Source organism: Coturnix japonica, chromosome 3, assembly GCF_001577835.2.
Source record: "Coturnix japonica isolate 7356 chromosome 3, Coturnix japonica 2.1, whole genome shotgun sequence".
Classification (NCBI taxonomy): domain Eukaryota; kingdom Metazoa; phylum Chordata; class Aves; order Galliformes; family Phasianidae; genus Coturnix; species Coturnix japonica.
The window spans coordinates 13880129-13897524 of NC_029518.1; the positions used below are offsets into that span (position 1 = coordinate 13880129).

General features: G+C 43.7%; 1 protein-coding gene across 1 annotated transcript in view; it reads left to right on the top strand.

Annotated features, from left to right (window-relative positions):
- TTBK1 (tau tubulin kinase 1) overlaps positions 1-17396 on the top strand; it is a 74152-nt gene that overhangs the window by 38922 nt on the left and 17834 nt on the right. Inside the window, exons 10-13 of the mRNA XM_015857004.2 lie at positions 894-1048; positions 1492-1711; positions 4448-4623; positions 7122-7680. Of these exons, the coding sequence (XP_015712490.1) occupies positions 894-1048; positions 1492-1711; positions 4448-4623; positions 7122-7680 (1110 nt within the window). The remainder of the gene's footprint in view (positions 1-893; positions 1049-1491; positions 1712-4447; positions 4624-7121; positions 7681-17396) is intronic.

A 17396-nucleotide genomic window follows, 5' to 3' on the forward strand; every position in this document is an offset into this window, starting at 1 on the left:
TCTGGGCCACAAAGGGAAAAGATGACTTAACTGAAAGCTGCAGATAGGGTTTTTGTTTGCAGTGAGCCAAAGGTAATAGGAAATGGCAAATTCTCATTGCCTTCATGCAGAATGTTTTCTGATCATGCTGCTAAAAACAACTGGAACTGAAACGCAAAGAAATAGGTATTTAATCTATGGTAATGTTTATTCATGACCTAGTGTTGACATCACATTTCCCTGGATAACTCATTGCTGCACTGAGCACTTTGCCAGTAGCTTCATTTTTCTCCTGAAGAAATCGGTTCTCAGAAGTGAACAAGCATAAACCGTGTGAGCATGTGCATTTGTACCTGCAGTCTTTTAAAGAATAATTTAGTCACTTTCACACTTTGCTTGTTTGTTTTCTGCAGCTCACTGTGGTTGTTGCCACTGTGCATAAGCAAATGACTGAGCTCCTGCCTAAGCTGTATTTAAGTCAGGCACTGCAATAAGTCTGCGTTCTGGAACTGGGGCTTTGCTGTTGCATCCATGTCTTCTGGTGGGCCTTGAACTCTGTGTATCATAGGTACCATTTTGCATATGTCTAGTCTACAGGAACACCGAGCTGAAATTAAGGCTTTATATTTAGAGTAACCAGCCAACTACAAGGTTTAACCAGATCAGTGTCAAAATTACATGTGCCTCTGTGGTAGATTTAAAGAAAATTCAGTTTCCAAGCCAAAAACAGCCTAGGAAGCAGCTGGTGTGATTTTGTGACATTTGCTTTTCATTTCTTGGTACTTTCTACAGGCAAGATGGAGACTGAGGATGCACTTGATCCTTATCATCATAGTTCATCATCTCTTTTTGTGTGAAAGCTTCTCTCAGCCAACTTATTCTTAGAATAAATTGTTTGTGTAAATTTATTCCAGCTAATCATGTCCGTGTTTGAGAACAGTATGAAAGAAAGAGGCATCACTGAAAATGAAGCTTTTGACTGGGAGAAGGCTGGTACGGATATCTTGTTGTCCACTAGCACTTCTACTCCGCCACAGCAAAACACCAGGCAAACAGCAGCCATGTTTGGGTGAGTACTGCAGTCATGCCAGTCGGACTATGGGCGTGCTCACTGATGAGTTCATTTCTGAAAGATTCAAAGGTCTGTTGTGGTGCTTTTGAAGGAGTAAGAATCCATAATAATATTACTGAGGATAAAAACTATAAAGCCTATCAAGCTTTATTGTCTCATGGAAAGATGGGTGTTTTTTAAGCTAAGTACTGAGCAATGTGCACTCCTAGGAACTTCTGAAGACTCGAATGTCCCAAAATGTTTTCACACATCCATTCAATTGTCTTTGTGACTGTATACTAGGTGGAATCTTTCTGGTCTCTTTCATATTATAGCATCTGTCTGTTTTTTTTTCAACCAGAAATACACTAAAAACTGCTAAGGAATTTCTGTGGAGCAGTGTGATAGGTCACATTCTTTAATTACTATTACTATTACCTTTCTTGTTTTTTTTTCCATAGGGTGGTTAATGTCACTCCAGTACCAGGAGATTTGCTTCGTGAGAACACTGAGGATGTCCTACAGGGTGAACATCTGAGTGATCAAGAGAATGCTCCTCCCATCCTGTCAGGCCGGCCAGCTGAAGGTCTTGGCCAGACACCAAACACCGCTTTCAATGAGGCTGAAGTTTGGGAAGAGACAGATGTGAATCGCAACAAACTCAGGATCAGCATCAGCAAAGTAAAGAAGACATATTTATTTCTTGTGGCTTCTGGTCTCAGGGCAATGAATCCACAGACTGCTATAAGCAACCTGGATCCACTGCTGTAACAGCCTACATAGTACAGAACAAACAGCACCAGGAATTTCTCTGTGGAAATGGGGAATGACAGGTTTTTCAGAGTTAAAGCCATTGGGGTTAATTTGGATCTTTATGCAAAATACATTGTGAGCCCAATAATGATAGAGTGAATCATTCATGTAGCTGCTACTTCGTGACGTAGCGTCTTGGTACTTCAAGCAGTGGTGTTCTGGTCCCTGGGTAGCTGATATGGTATCAGAAATGTCCCAGTTTTGGAAATCATAAGCCAAAATTTTACTGCATCCCAATCTCTCGGGCAAATAAATTTGATCTGAGGTGCCTTATTGTCCTAGATCTTGATTCATTACTGTTGAATTTGTCTTCCAGTTGTTTAACTGGCCTTTCTAAGGGGTAGCACAGTCTATAATACCATACGGATTCATGCTTGTTAAGAGAAAGTAGACTCATTACTTAGTATTTTTGTATTTTTGCATTCCAAGGTCATATTAGGCTTTGTAGCCTACAAAACATATACGCTGTAGTTGGTTTTCCTTATAACCCTTAAGCTATTTTTTCAGTTCTTTCTTGTAGAGGTGACTGGATGATGAATTCATAGTCAGTGTTATTTGAGTTTATTTATTTGTTAGATCAATTTGCATATTGTAAGTAAACTAGCATTTGCTGTGTTGATCGCAGTTCTTATTTCAAAATCAGAATATCACATGGCATGACACCAAATACAAACAAAATCTGTCATCAGAAAAACCTGCATTGGCAGGCAAACTCTCAGTTAGCTGACAAATATTGGCAGACTAGCATTATTTATATGGCAAAGCTACCAGTCTGCTAGATCTGACCAGAATTCACTTCAGTCTGTACACAGACACAAAGTTAGTCCTTTCTTTTGCCCTTCCCACAGGTATCTCTGCTATCCTGAATCTTACTAGGAAAGATTTTTTAAGACCAGAAAGCCTCTCACCTAACTTGCTTAATGTTCTCCAGTGCATCCAATTTGGATCAACATGTTGTTTGCATGGAACATTACCTGAAGAGTTCCTCAATACTGAGAGTTATAAATTAAGTTCAAATCACTTATTTATCCGTCTTTGATAAATTATATGTGTGCATTTCTAAAAGTTCTCATCTGAAGGCCCGTGGGATAAGAAAAGCTTGATAGAGTGAGGCCTATTATTTCACAGAAATCCTGGTAATTACTATCTGCTCTTTTGTTCCTTAGAGCCACCAGGTGCTTCGATACTCTTCAGTCAGACCAAGATGCGTACGGGGAGCCCTAACTATCCTCTCCTTATACTAGCTATATGTCATGTCTAGGTACTCAGTGCTATCATTCACAAGGCTGTCATAACAGCATCTAGAGGCAGGAGAGATCTCTACAAGATCCACAGCACGACCAGGTGACTCTCCTGCTAAGGGCTGTGCTATTTCTTATCAGTTTCCTGGCAGTGGAGTTCAGAGGAGTTGGCATGGCAATGAGCAGTTCAGTTCTGACAAGTTCAGAATCAGACACTGGCAGTCAATAAAATAGAGCTCAGGACATTATGCTTTCCAAAGCAGAAGTCTGGCCTTTCTGTCAGCAAGGGTTATCTTTAGTCTGACTCTTGCCTGTCCTTTCTCTCTGCTAGGGATGTTCTCTTTGCTTTGATCGTTCTCTGATAAGGAGTCAGTTTTCATTGAAGTCACAGTCACCACAAGGAGAAATAAAAGAGGCTGCAGATTTGATCTGTAGGGATGAAGCTTTCCCTCTCCTTGCAGTCTCAGACATACTGTGTGTCTTTCAGAATGACACAGGCAGCTGGATTGTAAAACACCTTTCTACACCCAGCTTCAACATCCTTTGTTTTCCAGTTTGTGGAACTAGAATTAACTCTCGCTGCTCTTTGTTTTTAGGCAGTGAATAGATCTGGCTGTCTGTTGTTCTTCCCAGTACTTCCCCAGGATGTACTAGGGAGAATCATTTTTCTCTGTTCACATAGTTCAAGTCCTGCTGTGTCCCATTTATCTGCTAAGGGTGGTTCTCCTGCTCCTTGTCCCAGAGAAAAGTTCTTGTTTTGCCATCAGATCAAAGTTCTCATTCTCTGTTGTTGGGTTTCTTTCAGATGTTTTTTCTTTCTCTCTTGCACCTTCTCCCAGTGGATCTTGCCAAGTTGCCTGTTTTCCTACAAGTATAACATCAGTATTTTGTTCTTCCCCCAAAGATATTTGTTTATTTCAAGCAAAGATATTTGCTTGGAATTAGGAATTGACTTAGTCATATCATGTCCATCCAAAGTAGAAGTATATACATTCAATATAATGCATAAATATAAGCTAAAATGTAGATTTCGTACATGTTTGCTTTGGCTCTTGCACACCACAGATTAACAGAATTTGTGTTTGCAGTAGTTTAGTCCATGAGAATTCCAGGGTAATTGAAAGGCAAAGGCCATCTTGTAGAGATGTTTAAATATTTGAATTGATTTAGAATCCATTCGTTGTTTTAATACTGGATAATTGCCGGGGCACGTGAGCCCTTGAGTTACTTCATAGGTTGTTTCTGTAGATTGTGAAAATGCAGCTGAAACTGTATCCTGGAAGAACGCACAGAGCAACAGTGAAGGATGGGAAATCCAAGTTTGTGATTGGTTTTCAGCATTGTCTGTGTTTATTTCCTGCAGACTCAGTGCATGGTGGAAGAAGATCAGAGAAATGGGGTATGCCCCAGCTCCCCTGTCCGAGTGCCTCCAGAGTCCCCTACCGCACAAGCGCGCTCCCTAAGATATCGCCGTGTGAACAGCCCGGAGTCAGAACGCCTCTCTACAGCTGATGGCAAAGCAGATCTACATGAAAGAAGGTTTGCTTACCGTCTGTAACCTGCTGCATGTAGTGGTGCCTTGGTTAACTGTTGAGGCCAATCTGATCATTTGATAAATGGTGCACTGAAAGGTCCTTTCTAAGTGGAGGAGTCAGTGCCTGTGGGCTTTGCGACCTTTGTGATGAGATGTTCTTGTCCGTTAATAAGGCCAGAATAAGGCCAGTTAGTGGGAAGGGTTCCTGGGTGGGAATAATTCCACAGGTAAAGAGTGGGACGTTTGTCAGAGAAAAAGCAAAGTATTAGATCAGAGATGAAGTTAATAGTCCTAAAGCTTTTTGCTGACCTTAGGTGGGAGGGAAGAATGGATGGAGTTAGGATACATACAGAGTATGTACATACATACATACATACATACATACTCTCATCTGGTGAGTTTCATTCTTTCATTTGCCCAGAGTTGTGGAAGCCCCATCCCTGGAAACATCCAAAGTCAGGCTGGAAGGGGCTCTGAGCACCTGATGGAGCTGTAGGTATCCCTGTTCACTGTAGGGGAGCTGGACAAGATGGCCTTCAAGGATCCCTTCCAACTCCAGTGATTCTGTGAGGGTTATTTTCAATAATAATAGTCATCAGCCTCATCATATTCAGCATTTAGCGTTGCATTTGTTTGCATTTGCAAAGTATGCATTGCATCCAGAAGGCAGAGCCTGATTTTGAAGCTTGTGGGAGTACTTGTCTCAGATCCACAGTGAGGAAATGGCCAAGAAGCACAGAATAATAAAAATAATTAAAATAAGCAGTTTAAAGTATTGTGTGCTGAGGAATGTGAGTTATAGACCTCTGATGCTGATAACCCTCTTCATATTCTTCATTACTCTCTCTTCCTCTTACAATTGAAAGTAAGGACATGGACTGTAGTTACAGATGTTACTGACAAAATGACCCCTGTAGAACAGGTAGGGAAGAGACGAGCCTTCTCTGTCAGAGAAAATCTAGCAGAGTTCAGCTAAGAAGAAGAGTCACAGGGAGGCACAAGCTTGAAATGAGGAAGGATCTAAAAGAACTAGAGAGAGGAAGAGCCCCTGGTATTACCATCAGTTTGTTAGGTGCTAGTTTATTCTGGATGATGAAAGAAGCTGTAATACTTGTCTGTATTTCAGAAATGATTGTGTCTGTTTCTATTGATCATTTGGAGATTGAAAAGCAAATCTTGGTTCTGGTTAACTTATTTCTTTTCTTGTCCTCCTTAAAATAAGAAGGGGAAAAAAGCCATTTAGTCAGCAGCACCACTCTTGTACATTCACTAACAGGTTTTAACTCCTTCCTCTATTTCTCCTATCCTTCCCTATTGTTTCAGCGTCATGCTCTCTTAATGTAGGAAATGTGTAATAGCCAGGAGGCATCCCTTTCTGCTGTCTTCTTCCCTCAACCCATATCTGTAAAACAAGAATCTTTTTGTCATCTCCCAAGTAGCCTCCCTCAGCATGGTACAAGTATGGTCCCTCTCTGCCTCACAGTCTTCTATTTATACTTCTCTCTGTCTCATCTCTGACCTTCCATTGTGCCAAAGACACCCAGCTCTCCTTAATAACCCTCACCCTCTGGTCAGTCACCTCTGTGTTTTCCCTTGAAGATTTTTCCCCAGAAGGGCACACAAGGCTTCTGTATGGTCCTTGTTGAAATCACTTTGTAAAAAAAATACTGTGAGTGTCTTTTTTCTGGGCATCAGACACTGTGATTGTGCAACAAGCTGCCAGCCTCTGCAGTAGTCAGAACTGAATAGGGAGGGAAAGGAAGCAGCAGGTGCAGGCCAAATCAGAAGCATGGACCATAACACTGTGGAACAGAAAGACAGAAGTGCCTCTGGCTTTTCCAGCTGAGATGATGCCAAGGCTGTCGGGGCACAGGGAGCTTCCAGGGCTTGTTTGAAAGGTATTTCTGCATGGCTGCACAAGTTGATGCTATTTAGATTGTGAGTCACTGAACATTATGCTGCCCTTTGTCATTGCATATGTGACGTGTTTCCTTCCTGCTCCTCCAAATTATTTTGAGGTCACCTACACCTTTGTAACATTTCAGTGAGATTCCCGCTGTCTTCAAAAAGCTCATGTAGCCACCACAGAGACCTCAGTGGCCACCTTTGGAGAGCACAGTGCAATTGAAGAGGCATAGGAGCCCAGCAATGACATTGTTAAGTCAGACAGTAGATTTAAGATTAAAGTCTTTGTTTTCACAAACCCGTAGGAATTCCAAATGGGAAAGGAGTATTTTGGTGTTGTGGAGAAAAACTGGTTGGAATCTTGTCAGCTATGAGGAAGAGAGTTGATGAAATTGGTGGCTATCATACAGAATTACTTTAGGAGGAGTCTCTCTCTGCTACTAAATAAGTTCTAAATAAGTGTTTTTCCCTAAGCCCATCTTTCTAAAGCATACCAAGAAGTGAGTGAAGGCTATAGAGGTTTTTTCTCAGCTCGTATGCTCTCTAACTTTAACCACAAACAGGATCTATTTTTAATGGCTTCATGTTCTGTCTTTAGATCACGAATGGATTTGCCTGGCTCTCCATCACGGCTTGTGTGCTCCTCCCAGCCGGCCCAGATGCTGTCCATTGACACTGGCCAGGCTGACCGGCAGGCAAGTGGTCGGATGGATGTGTCTGCTTCAGTGGAACATGAAGCCCTCAGCAATGCTTTCCGCTCAGTGCCACTTGCAGAGGAGGAGGACTTTGATAGCAAGGAGTGGGTTATCATTGATAAGGAGACGGAGCTGAAGGACTTTCATCCAGGTGCTGAGCCAAGCACCTCTGGCACCACAGATGAGGAGCCTGAGGAGCTAAGACCTATCGAAGATGGTGAGGAGAGAAGGCGCTTGGGGGCAGACGCTGCAGTCAGGCCGAAGACTCATGATGGGCGAAGTCGGGGTATGCAGCCTGTGACTGAGGAGGACAGTTCCCACAGACATGAAGGACCTTCCCAAACAGTATCTGACAGTAAACATGAACAGCAGACAGGAAGTCCAGCCCACTCTCCCCTACACTCAGCACCAGCTATCCGACAAAGGAGACGAGAATCTGAACCTACTGGTCCTCAGAGACAGGTAAGATGCTTACTCTGGTCTGTATCTCATTGCCTAGCATAGCAAAATCATTGTCTTGAGAAGCCTCAGCTATGCTGGAGAGATCTGTGGTTCCAAGCATGGATGCTTGTGTGAAACTTTCTGACAATACTTGCAAAAGTTGTGAACACCTTAGAGGTGCTCCCTATAGCTGGTAGTGTTGTCCACTACTAAGGGCACATTGTTGTCAAGATATTTTAGCAATTTGGCACAGATACAAGAGGTGAGCACATTTCTGACTGTGGGTATCTTTAATAAGTCCTCTTATCATTATCCCTCAGTGATTTATTAATAACTGCTTAGATGTGTGAAGGTGTTACTAGCACATCTCACAGTTTCTCAGCAGCAGCAGCAGCAGCAGCAATACATGACAAGGGAATGCTGCCTAATGTAATCATACATCATGGGTAGGCCTGCAGCAATGCATAGCATAAAGTAACTCCCTGAAATTAAACTTTCTTTTGAATACCTAATAAAATCACAGAGTAACCAGCACACGTACACCTCATCAACCTTACTTCAGTGATCAGCACTGTTATTATCAGGCATTTAGGTCACAGAAATGTCATGTTGTTTTTTTAACCTGTGGTCCTCTGAAGACATAAAGAGGTTCAGTTTTCAATAAATGGTAAGATATTTTATTAGATTAACTGGAGAACCATGATATACTGTTAGCTCAGATTACCTGTGTCATATCTAGTCTTCATTTCTCAGACATTCAGAAGAAGGCTGTAGAGTGTTAATTGAAAAAAAAAAGGAAAAAAAAAACAATAAAATTGCTCTCCTGGGAGCTGAAATTTGTATGCTAGTGAAGATCTATCATGCACATGCAATCCATGAATGAAGGAAACAACAGGCGAGTCTTGGATCATGTCGCAGAAATACCCTTTCATGGTAGGTGCCTCTGCAGTCCTGTTTGCCTCTGGAAGGTGGTAGCTCTGTTTTCCATTCCTTCTTGGCGTTGGTATCTAAGGAAGTGTTCACAGGATTGGATCCTTCTGCACAGGCCCTGCCCAGTTTCTATTCATCTCTGGATCCCAGAGATTAATGTAAAAAAAAAAAAAAAGGTGGAGGTGTTTGGTGTAAAAAGCCAATATTTGGAATGACCTAGATGTCTGGAGGTTGCATAGGCAGGACAAGCAAAGTTGAAAGAGCTTCTGTGTGAATTTGTTCTGTACCCTTATTAAACTGATCAGTGCAAGATGCTCATAATGCAATGAGGGTGGCACAAACCAGCTGGTAAGAACCATCAGGGATGCTTCACTGGCATATTTTACATAGCTAAAAAAGGCTGGAGCAAGGATAGTAAGTGCTGTGTGAAATGACTGAGGGAGTTGGGTATGATGCAGCATGAAGGCTGCTTAGCACAGCACAATGATGCTTTTAAAAAGGTCATCCTAGCGGGCAAAAAAAGAAAATTCACTTCCTTTCATTACATAAAGATAATGTGATTGTGGGTGGTCACTTAATGTATCAGACACCCTTGGTTCTCCAGCAGTCTGTGCCTTTCTGTGTTCTTCAGTTCTGAAATACTCCCTGGTTACTACTGAGCCTAGCTCTTTATGTAGTTGGACCAACACTGGACTTGTTTGAGTGCCTGGGGTTCACTTATGCTTTCTTTGATGTTTGGATCCTTCATTTGCCTCTACATACACAGCTTCAAAATTACTCATATTTTTCAATTTCATCACAAAAACAGCTGCTAATTCTCTAAGGAAAAATAACTTGGTGCATAAAGGAAAGAAGGAGCCTCTTCTTTGGTACCGCAAGGCTGGAGACACAGATGATGAGAGCTGTAAACAGTTGCCCAAGGGCTTTGTTTGTGAAAATACTGAGGGCCTCCTCACTGTCAGTGCTCTCTGCAGCTCAGCCTTGGGTTTCTTCTAGGCTTGCATGAAGCTATGATTCGATGATGTATTCCTGATTTAACACTTACTTCTGTTCCTCCAGTATACGCCATTTCTGGCAAAAAGACACTAACCTCTTGATTGTCACAGAATCATAGGATAGTTGAGATTGGACCATCCAGTCCTGTCTGCTGCTCCAGGGTGGGTGAGCTAGGGCAGGTTGCTCAGGACTGTGTCTAGTCCAGAATATCTGTGGACAGAGGCATCACAGCATCTCTGGGCGATATGTTCCAGTATTAAATTCTCCATATCGGTAAAAAAAAAAAAACACAACCAAACAAACAGAACAACAACAAAAACACTTTTTCTTATATTTAAACTGAATTTTCTGTATTTCAGTTTCTGACTGTTTCCTCTTGTCCTTTCACTGGACATCACTAAGAGGAGTCTGGCTGCTTCTTCTTTCTCCTATCAGGTGTTTACATGCATTGATAAGGTCCTCCCTGAGCCTCATCTTTTCCAGGCTAAAAGGCCTCAGCTCTCTCCATTTTTTTGCTCCAGTGAGGGATGCTCCAGCCCCTTCATCATTCACTGGACTATCATTAATAGCTCTGTGTGTCTCTCAAATGGGAAGCCTAGAATTGGACTCAGTGCTCTAGGTGTGGCCCCACCAGCATTGAGAAGAGGGCAGTGGTCATCACCCTCCATCTGACTGGAACATTCCTAACGCAGCCTAGGAGGCAGTTAACCTTTTCTGCAGCAAGAGCACATTGATGGTTCATGTTCAACTTGGTGTCCACCAGGAACCCCAGGTACCTCTCTACCAAAATGCTATCAACTGAGGGTGCAATCTGTCCAATCATTTAGGTCACTAATGGAGTGTCCCTAATATAATCCCCTGGGCTACATCACCAGTGACTGGAAGTTCAGACAGTTTTCAGTCCAGCTCAGTGTCCACTTATCTCACCTTTACTTCATCATTTTGTCTATGAGGATGTTTTGGAGACAATGTCAAAAACCTTGCTGAAGTTGAGATGAGCATCCTTCCTCTTTCTCTCCTCACCCAGTGAGCCAGCAATCTCATTACAGAAATCTATCTATTCATGAGGAAGGATTCAGCCTTTGTATAGCCGTGCTGATATCTCCCAGTTACCTTTATCTTAATGTACATGGAAGTAGCTTCCAGGAGGATTTGCTCCAAGACCTTTCCAAGCTGACCAGAGTGTAGTTTCCCAGGTTGTCCTCATCTACAGCTCAGATGTTTGTTCAGATGTTTAAATCTATGTAGGAAATACTGCAAGTGTGAAGGAAGGTGGTGTCCTTATGGAACTGTGGTGTGTGAGGGAGCACAATATGAATGAATGGTTTCTGGGCAAAATGAAGAACAGGCTTTTAGTTGACTGGGAGAATTTCAGGCTCAGGAGGTATTTGAGAGATGTGTGGATGTGGCACTGAGGGACGTGGTGTGGTGATGTGGCTCAGTAGATCAGATTAATGATTGGACTTGATATTGAAAGTGTTTCCCAGCCTAGATGATTCTGTAGTTCTCTGTTCTCATGTATTAGATATCTTCTATTTTCAAATGATAATGAGNAACAGAGAACAGACTCAGGGGAAGTGCTGGTACATGAAACCATATCCAGTTCAAGCCCTTCTGTCTGTGTTTCACTTAGTGAAGCACTGAGCATACAACACTCTTTTAACAGAGCGTTTAGGTTTATTAATATAGGAATTTTAATAACTTAGTAACAGACCTATGCAGATGAAGCTGTAGAAATAGCTAAAAGTGTGTAGAAAGGTCTTGAACTAGCACTTCTGTTTACACATTCATTCTGGTGCAAGATTGCTGCTATTTTTGAGCAACAAAGCTGTGTTTTTGTCCACACTTAGCAATATCATTTAAAAATTGGTCGAGTTCTTAAATATGCTGACTGAATGCACTGATACTTGACAAAGACGGCAACTTACTTCTGCCTTCTGCATTGGGAAGAAACACAAACATTCATGTGTTTAAAAGCTTGAGCCGTTGCTTCTGCCTCTAGGCCTGCACACGTGTATTTCTTGACTAGAACTGGTGTTCTAGAAAATGTTTTGAGACTTCTCTCCCTAAAACATTCCTGCCTAAGTGATGTTCTGCCTAAGAAAGACAAAGATGTGAAGCAGCACTGGGAGACTGAATTAACTTTTCCTTACCTATTCTTGGATATATTCTGCAGAGTTCAAAAGGTACTTTGCTTACACTGTGTCTTACGGTCCCATCTCCTGGAGCCAGGAGTTTATCCTTTAGTTAAGATCTCAATGTAAGGTCCACTGATGTATTTCCTCACCAGCTTAGCTGTGTTGTTAGAATTGTTCTTTATAAAATCCTGCTTGGTACTATGTTAGGTCTCTTTTCTCCTGCGGCCAACCTCCCAGAGCCAGGAGAATAGCACAGATGAACTTAAAGTTGTCTGGGTCTTGACCCTAAGAAATCAGCAAACTTAGAAACTCTTCTCAGTCGTATCCCACCCTTGGCATCTTTGCTGAGAGATCTCACAAGCGTGCTCAGCATGAAGACTTGTGCTGGGAATAACATGGGTAAGACAGGAGGCAGTTAGAACACATTGGGCTGCCTGGGACAGCTTCACCTGGGAGCCCAACTTTATCTGTTGTCACTGACTTTATCCTGTAAAAATCTGTGCTGAAACCCTCACTGAGCCAAGAAAATTCTGTTCTGGTCTGGAGTCCAGTGCCCTCGTGCTCTTGAACCTCATCATCACCTTGTTAGAGGTATGCAGGAGTTGTGATGTTGCCTGGTGTCCTTGGGAGCAGCCTGGCCTTGCTGACCCCTGCGTGCAGCTGCTTTCCTTCATTTATTTGAAGTCATGGCAGTTATTCTTCAGAAAGAGGCACAGAGACATGGGAGAGGGCTTCCTCACAGAACAGGGTTCTAGCATTTGAGGTGATCTGTACTGACTTTATGGTTCATGTGTTGTAGTGTTCTGGGCTGCCCCTGGGTCTGCTACTGGAAGTTTCATTTGATTTGCACTGGGGACTGAAAGCTGAGCAGGATATTTTCTGGATTACATTTTGAGCTCTTTGACCACAGACCCTGCAGCAGTGATGAGGGAAATTGTTAGCACTCCCAGAGTACAGGAGGCAGCAGAAGGAGATGACAGAAAATACCACCTCACTGGCTTTGAGACAAAGAGCTGGGTTGAAAGAGCTGAGCAATGAGCTGAAGCAGAACAGCAGGCTGTCAGATTCACAACACTGAGCAGAGGAGGTAGGCCAAGGGAAGAAAGCAGCAAGGAAATGAGGTATGAGTAGGTGCTGTGTCTTGCATTCCTTTTCATTCTACAGCAACATCTGTGAGCTACCCTGTGGAACCATTTCTCAGTAGTGAGCAGTGGGCATTTGCAGAAAATTGCTAATTACATTTAATGTATTATTCTAAGTCTATTGAGCTCTGTCAACACCACCTTTCCCTGGGACTTTGCATGAGAGGTGTCACACTGCTCCTGCCCAAACAGAACAGGATAGGGCTGATGGAGGGTGGTCCAGCCTGAATGCTGCCAAGGGCAAAGAGATGAAGAGGGGCAGCACCTCCAGCTTTGACTGTGTGGTTCAAGCATTAGGACATGCATTAATGTAAGTGAGATGTTTGTAACCTCTGCTTCTGCCAGGAAGCAGCAATATCTGAGTTTGCATGGTGGTGAGGTGTTGAAATTTATCCCTTTGTGGCCTGGGCAAGGTCCTTGGTTCTGCGCTGTAAAGGGAGTCCATCAAGATAGTTGGAGTGGTCCTTTAAGCTGAGAAGGCTTTACCGTGTTGGTATGATACATACAGTGAAAATCATACTAGATGCTTAGTGTGAAGCAGGTGATAAGAATTCCACCTATGTATCTGTGCAGCCTACAAACAGTATAGCCAGGACTGAATTTGTGTGCCATCTACACAAAGAAAAGATGATCGTCCTTTTCCAGAATTGGAGTTGCTGTCTAGAATTTGTCTCAAATATTGAGTGACATTGTTATACATTATTGTTATCTGAGAGTCTTATCTGTGCAGTGACATGCAGTACATGTAGGACTGTGAATAATTGCTTTTCACATTTAATGCTCACCACAAGCTGAGTAGTTTCTAGATCCTTATGAAGATATCAGCCTCAAAATACTGCAAAGATATTGAAGGTGATAGAAAATATATGAGTCTGGATGAAGTTCAGCTCTTCTCCTTAGATAATTTGCAAGGGCAACATCTCTAGTCAGCTAAGGAGTATAGTGTTGGCTTATGAAAATAAAATATTGGCTTTTCACATTTCCTGGTTATAGTTTGAAACCTGCATTGATTTCTTGAAAACAAATGCAGTATGAGGAAGGGAACGAATTTGAAAGGAAACATGTAATTCCAGGAAAAAATGTTCTGTTTTAGAAATGCAGGTTTGGAAACCCCTGTGAAAGCACAAGTGTCATTGCACAGGTAGAAAGGAGAGAAAGAGCTTAGCACTTTCAGGGTGAAGAGTCTGAAGTCACTCCCATACTGCCTCTCTCTCCCATTCACTGCTTAGAGGGAAGGTAGGGACTGCGATCTCATCCTGATGCAAACTCAGATGCTGCCCTCTGTGAGTATGCCTGCCTTCCTTCCTTACTTACTTACTTCCATGGCCATCCCTGGATCACAGAAAAGGGGCCTAAGAGCACATCTTCTCCTCATCATCTCCTGTGGCTCTGTTTTCAGTTTCTTACTGAGCGATAGTTACTCACTGCCTTGCTTTTCCAGCTGCTGCCTCTGCTTACCAAAACTGGAAGCATTAACGCTCCCCCTGCAGGTACTGAGTAGAAGGCAGGAATGTCAGCGCAAGAAAAGGGAACTCCACTAACAGCCTTCAGAGTGGCCTTTGCAAATCCCTGGAGTGAGTTTTAATAAGCTGCACTGAAGGAGTCCTTGAGAATCTCTCACTATTAAATGCATATAATTATTTGAGCGCTGAGTGTTTCACCTGTTCTTTCATACACGTGGTTTCCAAGTGCGGTCAGAGTTTGCCTGTTGTCTATATGCAGGATGTATGACTAGCCTAATGACATATCAAATAAGTGATGCCAGAGTGGTGAGGCATGTGGCCTGAAGAGACATTTCCAGTAGCCAGAGGAGGGGACAGATACAGCAAACCTGACACTGCTGGTGTCGCTCGCGGTCGCATGTGTCTGGGGAGAGCATGCCAGGCCCCCATAATTGCAGGCTCCCGTGGTGCCCATGGGATCCTTAGGAATTTGTAGGCACAGAGCAGTAAGTTAGCCCAGTGTAGAGCAAAAGCATTTCTCGTCCGCCAGCGAAGATATCTGCAGCATGCGCATCACAAACCAGGGGCGAGTCAAGTCTTTGCCTGACACCTTTTCCTCCACTCTTCTTGGTCTTTTTCAGTTGGAGGAGGACAGGCCTTCTCAGCACTCCCTCCCGAGGTACAGCCCCCTGAGAAGACTGGCGTCCTCCGTTTTCTCCTCCTCAACCCTGGAGACAGAACACTACCCTCACGTTGGTGGCACTTTCATACAGCGCAGCCGTTCAGCGGAGAGCAGCCCCGTGCGCATGCCCCACCGCAGGCACATGCCCCCCACGGCAGGAAACCACAGACTCATGCCTTCCGTCCTCCGCATTTCCAGGTCCCAGCTCCAGCAGGTGTGGGCCCGCTTCACACACAAAACATAGCCTGTTCAGGGAAGCAGCAGCCTCCATAATGCAATAATAGATCCCACCTGCCCACAATGTGTCACCACTTAATGCAATATTGAATCCCAGACAACACTGGCCTAAGGTACTGTAACTTCCAAAGCCCCCGCAACCAGACCCCACAGAGACTGAAAACATCCACCTTTCTAAACCTCCCAGCAACCTGGGCAAGGGGCTGCAGCACAGCTGAAGATGAGAATGCACATGGTGAACGTGTGGTGTGTTAAAGAGGCGGATGCCAGGGCTCATCTCAGAGACTCACTCGTGTGTCCTGCAGCGGGGTAGGAAGTGCAGGGCTGCCTCACTGAACACACGCAATCAAGCCACAAACATTGTCCCATTATGACTGGAGCGAAGAGACCGTGGAGGTATCAGCAAGCGTTGCCTTCCCCATGCAAATCTGTTCGAGCATCTTTGTTGGTATCTTACACTGGGCCACATCTGTAGGCAGTTCTACTCCATCTAGGCGTAGGTAGACTCCCACTGGAAGCTCGCCTGAGGCAGGACCTCAGGATTTGTCCCTCTTGTGGAGTTACGATCATGTATCTCTTTGTTGCTTTGCCTTTGGAAACCCCCCTGCCTTTCTTGTGATTTTGTTTCCATACACAGACTGCGTTTTTCTGTCTCTCTGGCTTTGCCTCTGTTATGTCTCAGCAGACCTGTGTGTCTGCTCTCCACTCTAAAGCTGCTCCAAATCCATCTGCCTTCCCCCAGAGGCACTGACTGTCAAGAGCTGGATGGCAGGGCTATTCTTACTGATCCAGCCATATATTATGCTATTTCTACATTTCAGAAACTTGAGGCACCTGCAGCTTTTCAGTGGCAGAGCAGCCTTGCTTCTTGGCCATGCTTGGAAATGCCTGTGGTAATAGATCTCACTTTAGAAACAAACTGGCCTCAGCGTTGGTACACAGAGGCCCTGCAGCCCTTGCCTAAAACACAAATCTCAGAGGCAAAGGAAGATCAAAATTGTGATGAGTCTTTATTTCCCAAGTTTGTGGGATATTGTGTCCTTCTCAGTATAACTGCAGTGTGAAACTTCAGGCTGTATGAAGACCTTCTGTAACGAAGTGAATGTTGTAACTGATTGCTATTGAGCCGAGCGTTTGGTCTGGTATCCTGGGAGAAGAGGCAGTTATGGATGTGAATGTTAAGGAGGGGGATCGCTGGTGGTGCTCGGTACTTTAGGAAAAACGTGAGCCCAAAAGAAAATGCTCTGCAGAAAGCACATAAGCCCAGGATACAGACAAGAAAACACTGGGAAATGTCAGCTGTGAAAATAGTATGAGATAGATATTGTTGTTGAAAGAAAGCTGATGATTTATGACACGAAGGTATAACTGTGTAGGTAGGATGTTTCCAGCTGAGTTGCAGTGAACACTTCCTTCCAAATGCCATTTTCTATAGGTATATCTGCCCTGCCTGAGGTTCCTTTAACATCAGATGCACCCCTCCATAAGCCAGTTAGAAAGCGTAACCTCAGGCAGGGTGGGATGGTGCTTTCTGAGCTCTTAGGACTTGGCCCCATAGCTCAGCGTGGCTCAGGATCTGCCTAAGGCAAGCTGGGCTTTCAGTGCCTCCTGCCTGCCTGTGCTGGGGGGTGGAGGTGGAGGAGGCAGCGTGCCCTGCTTGAGATCTGTGTAGGAACAACCGATCTCTTCCCAAAGTCATTTGTGAGTCAGTGACAATAATTTCTTTAGATTTGCACCATGAATGCGTGTGAGCAGGACACTTTACTGCCCCACCAAATTGTTATCTGCAATTTGCCAGTTTTATTATTAAACAACAACAACAAAGGCACTGGCCATTGCCAGAAACGCTTAGGCTGGATTATGTGGTTGCCTAATCCTATTTGGCTGGTCTTTTCTTGCAAAGCATAGAAACCACAGAGAGCAAGGCTTCGCTGTTCTCAAAGTGACACGAGAGGTGATGATTTCCCGAAGCAGACTCTGCTCTGATTTTACTTTTATCCACGTTCAGTAGAGCTGACTTTACTGGAGCAGCAGGTTCCAAAGAAAACACAGCTTATGAAAGAACACCTCAGTAGCTCTGAATAATTTTTAGTTTACAGTGTCCAAAAAGCTGATGTTCACTCATTGGGTCCCATTATAGGAAGAAAACTAGGAACCGAACACGGTTTTA